The sequence below is a fragment of the Lampetra fluviatilis genome, chromosome 46 (genome assembly GCF_964198595.1).
Source record: "Lampetra fluviatilis chromosome 46, kcLamFluv1.1, whole genome shotgun sequence".
Taxonomy (NCBI): domain Eukaryota; kingdom Metazoa; phylum Chordata; class Hyperoartia; order Petromyzontiformes; family Petromyzontidae; genus Lampetra; species Lampetra fluviatilis.
This window is the reverse complement of record NC_136320.1, coordinates 1,556,470-1,566,558: the sequence shown is the minus strand read 5'-3', so window position 1 is coordinate 1,566,558 and position 10,089 is coordinate 1,556,470. Positions and strand designations below refer to the sequence as shown.

The 10,089-nt window shown below is 49.7% G+C and overlaps 1 protein-coding gene across 2 annotated transcripts; it reads left to right on the top strand.

Annotated features, from left to right (window-relative positions):
* On the top strand, positions 1–10,089 carry LOC144947646 (transcription factor BTF3 homolog 4-like). Of its 2 annotated transcripts, none has more exons than XM_078876882.1 (6): positions 1–73; positions 6,185–6,250; positions 7,096–7,209; positions 7,853–8,054; positions 9,085–9,150; positions 9,754–10,089. In XM_078876882.1, the coding sequence occupies exons 2-6, from the start codon at positions 6,185–6,187 to the stop codon at positions 9,798–9,800; spliced, it is 495 nt and encodes a 164-aa protein (XP_078733008.1). In that variant the 5' UTR covers positions 1–73; the 3' UTR covers positions 9,801–10,089. The 2 variants fall into 2 exon arrangements, with proteins under 2 accessions (XP_078733008.1, XP_078733009.1); XM_078876883.1 differs by lacking the exon at positions 1–73 and adding an exon at positions 90–121.

Genomic DNA, 10,089 nt, shown 5'->3' with positions numbered 1-10,089 from the left:
CCCCCGGGGCTCCGCTGCCATTTTGCGCGCCTCGTGTTGCTGCCCCCCTCATCCCCAGCCGCGTGGGTCTCAGGTTGGGATCGTGTCTCTCGCTTTCTTTTTGACGCTCACACGATTGTTTGTATGTTCTCCTCTTCGTTACGATCGCACCTCGCCCCCTCCACTTGCTCCCCCACACTTTGGCGTTGCGCTCTGCGTGTTTGTGTGCGTGTGGCGGTGGATATCGCCCGAGTTCGCGGTGTTATTGTTGAGAGTGCTGGAGTAGCGGCCTCGCCAAGTCGAGGCCTTGGTGTTCAGGCTTTTCAATAACAGTAAATTGCGATTTGTTGGCTTTAAAGATTTATTTTCACGTTAAGTTCATAATTGCCGCGTTATGGTTATGGACGGTCGTGTGCTGTAAATGTGAAATGTAAATTATGAACAAGCTTTAGAACTGTTAAGATTAATTGGTGTAATTTTCATCGGTTAAGCGTACTTGCTTTCGTTTGGTAATCGATTACAAATACATTTACAATCTTCAATCATTTAATCGCAATTCACGTGTTCACATATCACGAGCCGTGGTCGATCCATCGTTAGATTTAAGGCCCCCCTGTTCATCTTCATCAGCCGTGCGCTATCCACTGTTAGATTTAAGGTCTCCCTGTTCATCCTCGTCAGCCGTGCTCTATCCACTGCTATGTTTAAGCCCCCCCTGTTCATCTTCATCAGCCGTGCTCTATCCACTGCTATATTAACGATGCGTGCTCCATCATCGGCAGCTCAACTGCGCATTGCTCCCCTTTAAAAACGCCTCCACGCCGTCGCCATCTCTCGCCGCCTCGCGATGTCCCACACAGCCCCATGGCTCCAGCAAGCAAAGCTGATTTACACCTCTGCGTCTCTGCCCACCACCACCACCACTACCTCCATCTGGACTCTTGCTCCGTTGTTCAGTGTCGACCACCACACAGAATCCGTCCACGCGTGCCTTACAGCCACTTGCCCGTCGCACTCAATGCCACATGCTCGTTCCGTGTCTCACGTTAACATTGCTGTCCCGGTAAAACAACAATTACGTAACCGAGCGCGTTTGTTTGCCCTTCGGAGGTTTTTGGGGTCACCTTGACCCGATGTTACAGGGCTCGTCAAGGTCAATGGATCAATGGGTCGCGTAAATGGAATCGAGGTGCTGTTCCGTGGGGTAGAAGGCAAGCACGTGGTTAGGCTCGGCGGGCCGTGAACCGCGTGGCTAATGTAGAACGATAATGCGACATGTTCGAGCTTGTACAACGATTATATGGGACTGGCGTACACGTATACGTAAATAATATCATATGAACATAGGGGGGGGGGGGGGATTGTTTGAGCTTAATATCATCATGCTTGTCAGTGATTTTGGATGGGATATCCCATGCCCGGTGGAGTCGAGGGGCGGTTAACTCCTGATCGGTTTGGGATGCTTAGTCGTAGCTAGGAATCAAACTCGGGTCTCTGGGGCTTTCGTGTGACTATGATTTTCTTGTAGAAAAACGTCACGTATCCTGCTCATCGTCTGTGGATGTGACGCATTTATTCTAGAACAATCAGGACTGTAACGAATTTTCACTTGGCTTAGTCTCTACTATACTTTGACATGGCCCACTTAATTAGGAAATTCCTCCATGTAAATGGCAAATCCTTCCAAGAAAGCGTGTAAAATGTGATAAGACAACTGGTAGAAGGGTCTCCACTAGAGGGGAGGTCTGAGTACCTCCAAGATGGTCTTTGGCCTACTCTCCCACACTGGCCAAATGCCTTGGAAGTGGTGGCATTACCCACCCTTTACCTCATGTAGCAGGACCCCTCCAGAACAAACAGTCTTGAGAATAAGTTAAGCCTGCTTGGATAAATATAATTCCACGAACTACACACTTTTGGCGTGTGATAATATAATCGTGCATTAGTCATCGCACATCGCTGTAAGTATGACTCGCGTTTGCTAGCTATGCTTGCGGTTAACAGCATCCGTAGCAGTGGTCAAGCGAATTGCATTGCTACAGGAGACCCAGGTTTACAGCGTGGCATTGGATTGTTGACACTCTCACCCACCCATGTGCCCAAATCGTACAGAGTGTGCCCAGTTTTTATCACATTTTTGAAGCCAAGCAGGATTGAGACTGGATTGTGCCTGGGATGGATGACCACAGGTTGTCGTGGGGCTTTTTGCGGCACGACCCCAAATAAGACCCCTTCCCCCGCACGGGCATGGGTAGGAGCTCTCGTCTAGCAGTGGATCGACGAAAAGGGGCCGTGGAATCAACACGGCGGGGATCTGCCTGTGGTCTTTTTTTAAACCCTGGCTGAGGAATGGTGAAAGACACGGGCGTGCGTGCGCGCACACGCTCCCGGTGCCCGCAACAGCCCCAAGCCTCTCTGCCCCAGTTTGTGATTATAACGATCCCCATCCCCTCTTATTACAACACACACTGGTTGTTCGCATTGGCGTGTGTTCAGCGTCACTCTGTGATGTTGGCGTCTCGTCTAAACCGTGCATTGGGCACGAAAGAACTCGACACGTTTGTCAATTACATTGCCCCAAAACGGGGGGAAATTATACGTTTAAGAGAGCCTTTGCCGGAAACTTTGCGTGTAATTTTTTTTCTTTTCATCGTCAGCCAGGATCATTCGAATGCTGAATGAAGGCCTCCTCCCCAAGCCAGAACTATATTCTTTCTTTGAGGGCGCTGTTATTAACAAACGTGTAGAGTTTGTGTGATTTGCGCCAATGCGGTATTGCAACAAAACAAAAAAGTTGTAGCTTTGCTTTGGGGGTTGTGGGTGGGTGGGTGGTTGTACTATGGGACTCTGTCACACGAATCTTATAACGTCTGCTTTCGTTAACAAAGGGTGTAATTAGTCACTGAGCCGTGTTGGGTGTCGCATTGAGTGTGCGTGTACACGTACAGCCTGTTTTGTTAGTCCGCTGCTGGATTTGATGGCCTCCTCACGCTATGCAGATTGTGGTAGTTTAACCATACTTCACCACACTGGTCCTAACAGCCCCGAAAGCACCAGTTTCAGGCATGATGGTGGCGATATAACCATCCAATCACTACCCAAGTCAAATTCCTGCTTGCTTTCTTTTCGAGCATTCGTGAGATTTGCTGATGTTGCTCATTGGTGAGTTTGCTTGTGCTCATTGAGAAAGGAAATTGTCTTTGATCAGAAAAAAACCGGTTAGTGTGTGAAGCCTCTGATGGAAGTCGGTGCTTGGGATGTTGAGACCAGTTCCTCGCCGATGTGTGCAAGTGTTTATTCGCTGGGGTTTCCGGTTAAGAGTTAAAAAATATATATTTTTTTCCATTTGCTCATTCACTGCGTCACGAGTAATACTGCGTATAGGAAAGCTGTCCAAATAATTATCCAAAAGGTTTCGTTAACGAAGATCGCTTATTTGTTCGAGAATTCATATTGTTTACCCCTTTTAGAAAATGCCATGAAGGTTAATAAGTAGGTAACAATTAAAATGTTACTCACCATACGATCATTACAACATCGGCTGGGAATAAGCACATGCTTATATAACCACAGTTCTGATGTAAGCAACACATCCTTACATTCTTTAGGGGGGGGGGGGAGAGGCTATATGAGCTCACCTAATAATGTTACAGCCCTTGGTCAATCCACTGGTGGAGTTTGGTCTTGGATGGTTTGACCATACCTCGCCACGCTGGTCACACTGTTGGTTGGTGAACATGGGCAGCACCGGTTCACATTGTACACTACTCATGTGGGCTGTGATCGGGAATCGAACTTGGGTCGTTCGCTTATCTTCGCAATGCAGCGTGATTACCGCCACGTCCCCACTCCACCGTATTTATATTAAATTCTGAACGAAGGCGAATGAACAGTCTCATTCTCCCAGCGCCATACAGAACCGGGATTAGCGCTACACTCTCCGCACACTCTGGTCATAAACAATTCTCCAAGTTCGAAAAAACGCTCCGTCACCATAACAAGACGCTTGCTTCCTCTGCCGAATCCGAAACCAAATTGTGCATGGCCAGCAAGCGGCCAGCAAGTAGCAGCAGCAGCAGCTGTCCGCCACCAGCAGAGACGCGAGAGAGGACCTGACGGCGGATGCCAGGTGCCGCAAGCGTGCGACCGACCCCCGTGGCGTGAACAAATGTAGGCGGCTGAAGGAAAACGGAGAGAAGGAAAACCTGCCTCGAAAGGGAAAAGCGACGACCCCGTTGTGAAATAACGGCCACAGCTGTAGCCACAGCGATAGCTGCCTGCGCTGGAAGGGGGGCGGCCTGCTCGTGCTATAGACAAGATTTGGCGGTTGCTAGCGTCGACCAAGGTAGAATTCATACTCTTAGTTCTTTCGGTAAAGTCACGTAGGTAAACACTTGATACAGATATTTTGCTGTGACCACTTCACCTGAAGACGGAAGCTTGTGTTGCCTCCGAAACGTCGTGATTTTATTGTTTTTATTTTTTTATTAATTTTAATTTCATTTTTTACCTACGTGACTTTATCGAAAGAACTAAGAGTATGAATCCTTGCAGTCACGAAAGCTTCAAATCTAGAATCAAGGTAGAATTGATGATTTGGAAGTGGAATTTCAAAGCCCCCCGTGTGAGCGGCAGAGGAGGGTAGTGCAGCGAATTCCATTGTTGTCTTGTTATTTCTGTGCAGCCGTGGTGTCAGAGGCTAGGGGGAGGCAAGTCGATTATGAACGAGTCGCAGTTCGGAGTCCACTGCGCGCCCGTGTACGTTGCTGCATTCAACCTGCACTGGCTCGGCATATGGGGGGGGGCAGGGGAAGTATCATCAAATGAACCTCCCCACTGTTGGCAACAGATATGAGGAGGCGGCCCCCTCATCCAGCAGTGGATTAAGAAAGAAATGGGTAATAAGCGTTCATGATGCACGGCACCGCCCTTGACCTTGATGCCAATCCCTGAGGCTAATCGAGCCTGAGCCCTTGATTAAAATAAATGCAACGGTGTATAATTTGCATCTCCACACCTCTATCCACACCCGACACTATAAAAGGTGTTCACAGTTAACTGGGAGGTTGCGTGTGGTGGGGTAAAGTGTGGGTACACCTCACGCCTTCCAAGACGTCTGTGCCGCTTGAAGGAATAGGCCAAAATACCATCTAAAGGGCCTCTAGAGCGCTCTAGTCCAGGCGCGTGTACTAGCAGCGGCGTGAGTAAGCAATTGCAGGGCTGCACCGTTCCCTTTTATAGGGGGATTTTATATCCTTCGAGAGGGAGTTGTATGTCTTGGTTCTCCCAGCCACATAAGGTGCTGATACAGAACTTGGCAGGATTTGTCACCGGGATGCGAGAAGCACTGGCGTTGAACCAGGTTTTCCAATTTCCTGAAGGCGTGTGAACAAAACTGCAGTAGAACTAGGCATTCGGTGTGGCTTTCCTGGCTACCATAATGAAGATGTTATGATTATTTTTTTTATTATCCGAGGAAGCTTCACCGAGTCTCGTGATGCTTTTTTCACCGTAAGGGGTCTGCTACATCAGGATGTTTGCCCAGTTTTTGTATTAAAGTAATGATTATAACCCCCACATCAGCTATTCGACAAGTTGCGTGTTTTTTATCTGTTCTGTATCTTGTTTGTACAGTTCTGTTTGCTTAATTAACCTACAGTTTACATGAGCATGTGATTTACGTATTATTTGCGGAAATTGTAAATATTAATTATTGAGACCGGAACCTTGCCCTCCCTCCCAGTCCTCCGCCCTGACGCTTTCACGATCATTTCCTCGTGTTTCCTCTCTGTACGATCGGTCCCAGCCATCTCGGCATCCACCTCGACGTCTTATCGTAGCTCATCACTTCGAAGCACCTCTTCTTTCCAGGCATGCCTCTCCAGTCTACACCCTGGTGCCTCATGCTAACCGTAACTGAAATGTCCCGGCCGTCTCGGTTGACTTTCTCTCCGCTCGTCTGAGATGAGCACCACCGCTCTGGCCGCCTTCTCCCGTCTCTTCATGTTGACCCGATCCAGTCTTGTGAATCCTGGGGCCCATCCCGTCGTCCTCATTTCAGGCCCTGGCTGAAAACTCTTGATGGTGTGATGGTAATATTGCGTGTGTGAGGTTTGCGGAAGGTACCGGGGTTTCCGTGCGGCTGGTTTTTAAAATACTTCATCTGACCCATTGTGTTTCTGGGTTCTCTTATTTTTGCCCACAGATGAAAGAAAACATGAATCAAGAAAAACTTGCAAAGTTGCAGGCTCAAGTCCGAATTGGGGGCAAGGTAAGGAAGTGCTGCCGGTCTTAATTGAAGTCTTAACGAACAATCGTGCCCTACCCATAGACCACGCAATGCATTACAGCGTGCAAAGTATTTAATTTCCAGTGATAGAAGCTGTCAGGGCAAGATGTGTTTTGCATGTATGGCCATTCATAGACGAGTCCCAAGGCATTCACGGGGGGCTGTGGCCCCTCGGCTGATGAGTACCAGAGCACCTCAGGGTGGCTGGACCCCATCCACAAATGCGTCCCCGTGCCGATTTGTCACGCCACACCCTTCAATGCGTCTTGCACCACGCCGGCCCTATAAGGTGGTCGCTAATGGCCCCTTGCCCCCAATAGTCATCCAGCAGTGGAGTGTTTTTTTATTGCAGTTGTTAGCACAGGTCTAGAGAGACCCAACATGTCACGCGGCCAGCAACAAGCTACACCATCAGAGATGTAAGATGAGAGGTGATGCATTTCCCGAATAGAGCAATGTTATTTTAGAAATTTTGGAAAATAGATGGTGGATTCCAAAGTGTGGTGAGAGACTAGGTGAAGGGGTGATTGAGTGAGTGGGTGAATGAGTGAGTGGTGGAAGAATTAGTGGGTGACTAAGCGAGTGAGTGGGTCGTTGGAACCTGCAGTGTGCTGGATTAACACGGCATCGTCGAGATAAATCGGTCAGTCTGGTGGACAGTTCTCGGCATGGGTGGTGGAATCAACGATTGACGGCCACGGGGAACATTAACCATGGCAGCGGCGATAATGATGACACTTTATTGTGCGTCGTAACATTGCAAGCTGTTACAAGAGCGCTGATGGAAGCGGCGAGGGTTGACCCTGTCAACTGTTTGTTTTTCGCAGGGCACGGCGCGCCGGAAGAAGAAGGTGGTTCACCGGACAGCGACAGCCGACGACAAGAAGCTGCAGTCGTCACTGAAGAAGCTCGCTGTGAACAGCATCAACGGCATCGAGGAGGTGAGGGGGGGCGCCCACTGTCGGCATAGAAACGGAGCAAAAACCCCCGTTGCGACAGATACAATTTTAAACGCAGGCCGGGAGACAAATAGATATAACAACACGGTGCAGGTGGTGGTGCGTTGCGTGTGCGGTGGGCCGTGTTTCACTGCCGTCCGTTGGGTCGGCCGCATTTCCTCCACTCGTCTTGAGTAGCGGTGGTGTCTCTGACAAAATGGGCCACGCATTTCAGTTCTTTTGAGCCGGCGGTCTGTGTGATGCCGGGCACACCTGAACGTCTTGTTAGTATGTATTTAGCGTGTGCGACAGCCCCGGACGGGGCAGTGTCTTCGTTTTCAAAAATCTCCTCCCCCCCCCCCCCCCCCATCGTGATGTCCCCACTTGACACAGCTGCAGGGAGCCTATCCCCATCCTTTATCCCCTCCCCTTCTCTTAAATGGTGAATTCGATTGTTTTCCGCGAGCGATGTCACCTCGTTGAGTTAAGCTCCGCAACGTGCTTTAACGGGCTTGCGTTTATTGTTATGAACAACTAAAACATCTGTACGGATCTTGTTTCAATCGCCGAATCGCTAACCCAACGACAACTCCCCGTCGTCTCCTCCTCCTCTACCCCCCCCTTTCCTCCGTGTCGCTGCCACCAGGTGAACATGTTCAAGGACGACGGCACGGTCATCCATTTCAACAACCCCAAGGTGCAGGCGTCGGTGACGGCCAACACATTTGCCGTGACGGGCCACGCCGAGAACAAGCACCTGGCCGACATGCTGCCAGGCGTTCTCAACCAGCTGGGCATGGAGGGCCTGTCCAGCCTGCGCAAGCTCGCCGCTCAGTTGCCCAAGCCAGGTGTGTGCAGAGTTTCTCGCTGATACTTTTTTCTTGTGCGCACCGCTTTGACAATACAGAAACAGAAAACTGCTACCGGTAAGAACAATAGGAATGCTAATTGGTTTTTTTTACCCTTCTATCTGGCAACAAAACTGACACCTTTTTTTACAAGGAGTCATGTTTGCATAGACCACAATACCTGCAGTCATAATGCAAACAAAAAACATAATTGTGATAATGTATGCACTGTCCTTGAAGTTGATTGGTCCAAAACCCGAGAGACAGCTTTCCTTAGAGCCTAGTCTCACATGGGTTGGACCAGATGACGCCGATCAAATGAGTACCGCATTATGGCTGCAGGTATTGTGGTCTATGCAAACATGACTCCTTGTAAAAAAAAGGTGTCAGTTTTGTTGCCAGATGGGTAAAAAAAACAATTATCATATTTTTTACTGGCAAATGAGGTTCCAATGGAATAGGAATGCTTTCAAGGTGACCGATATAAATAATGACACCAATTGAACGGCGCTTAATAGAATACTCGTACGTATTAATTTCTGACTCGAATAGATTGATAGTTATAGAGAATATTGCCGGTGAGATGATGAGAGATGGGAACGTCATGTGGATGCCTTTATCCGGCAGTGAATAGATGATGGCTGATGTTGATGATGAGAATGCTAGTACGAATATGACACCAATACAAGTGGATGTTTTATTATCGGGTTCAAATCCTAGGTGGGGTGGGGGGAGGGTACCCATCCTCACTCCGAGAGTTGATCAAATGAGTACCGCTTTGTGGGAAAGTCAGTACTATTGTGAAATTAGCCCCTGCCACTGGAATGTGGAATTTCCACCACTGGCTCTGCAGGGCTGTACGGGAGATGAGCAACCACGTCAACGCTCATTTGGCCAGGAAACAAGTTCCAACCGGTGTTGACGCCGCTACTATAACTGCGTGCCACGTGTTTTTCGCACTACCCGGTGTTTTGCCGTCGTCGTGTCTTGTGATTTCATCGTTTCGCCCTCCTCCCCGTGTTTCCCGCAGCCGCCCTCGAAACGAAAACACCCACCGTTCCCGAGGAGAACGAGGAGGAGGACGACGAGGTCCCAGGTAAACCGCAGCTCCTGTTTCCGCCCCCCCCCCCTCCCGTGGCGTTTTGTTCGCATTGATTTTGATCGAGTGCGGGCGGTTTGGGGGCTTGAGATGCCCCGAAAAGAAACGTGATAGCGTCTCAACGCAACTACCCCCCTCGCCCTCGTGGCCGTTGACAGAAACGAACGCGTACGTTTATTTTAGAGAGAAAGAAAGAGGCAGTCGGTCCCCATCCAGAGGAAAATAAAGGGAAGGGCTTGAGCAGTGGTGGGCAACCTACGTCCCATGGAGCCCCCTAGTCGTGGTGGCCTGGTCTCGGTGTGTCTAGGGTGATGCGTGGGGGGGGGTCGTGATGAGTGCACAAGCACCGATGTCGTCTGGCTTGCGACCCACTGGGGTGATGGAGGGAGGGCCACCCGTGCGGCCCGCTAACTCGTCCGGTTTGCCCATCACTGGTCTTGAGCATGGACTTGAGCAGAGGAAGGGTGCTGACAGCACGGGTGACTGGGGTGGACAAGGAAGGGTGTTTAAGACGACGGGGGTAGCAGAGGGGAATGAGTGGATAATAAACAGACCATTTACGTTTATTGTTTTGCTTGTCGTTCACGTGTCCCCATGCAGATCTGGTTGAGAACTTTGACGAGGCCTCCAAGAACGAGGAGGTGTGAGTGTCGGCCCGCGAGGAGATTAGGAGTGTTGAGTGAGCGTGCAGGCTGGGGGGACCCCCCCTTCTGCTGGCTGTTGTGGCCTGAACCCTTCTCTCGGCTCTCGCCAGAATCGTGTCATCGGGAACCCCCCCCCCCCCTCTTAGCAGTCCATAGATCAGTCGTTTGTGTTTTTCCCACCTCTTCCCCCGATCCCTTCCTCTGCAAAAAAAAATTTACATTAAAAATTCAAACAAGCAAAAAGTGCGACGACGATGTGGAGAAGAGTCAATAAAGTAAATTTTAAACCCTT

Bases quoted from the DNA above. Each gene is read 5' to 3' on its own strand.
- LOC144947646 (XM_078876882.1), top strand. From the start codon at position 6,185: ATGAAAGAAAACATGAATCAAGAAAAACTTGCAAAGTTGCAGGCTCAA. The intron at 6,251-7,095 runs GTAAGGAAGTGC...TGTTTTTCGCAG, and splicing joins AAGTCCGAATTGGGGGCAAG to GGCACGGCGCGCCGGAAGAA. The intron at 7,210-7,852 runs GTGAGGGGGGGC...CGCTGCCACCAG, and splicing joins GCATCAACGGCATCGAGGAG to GTGAACATGTTCAAGGACGA.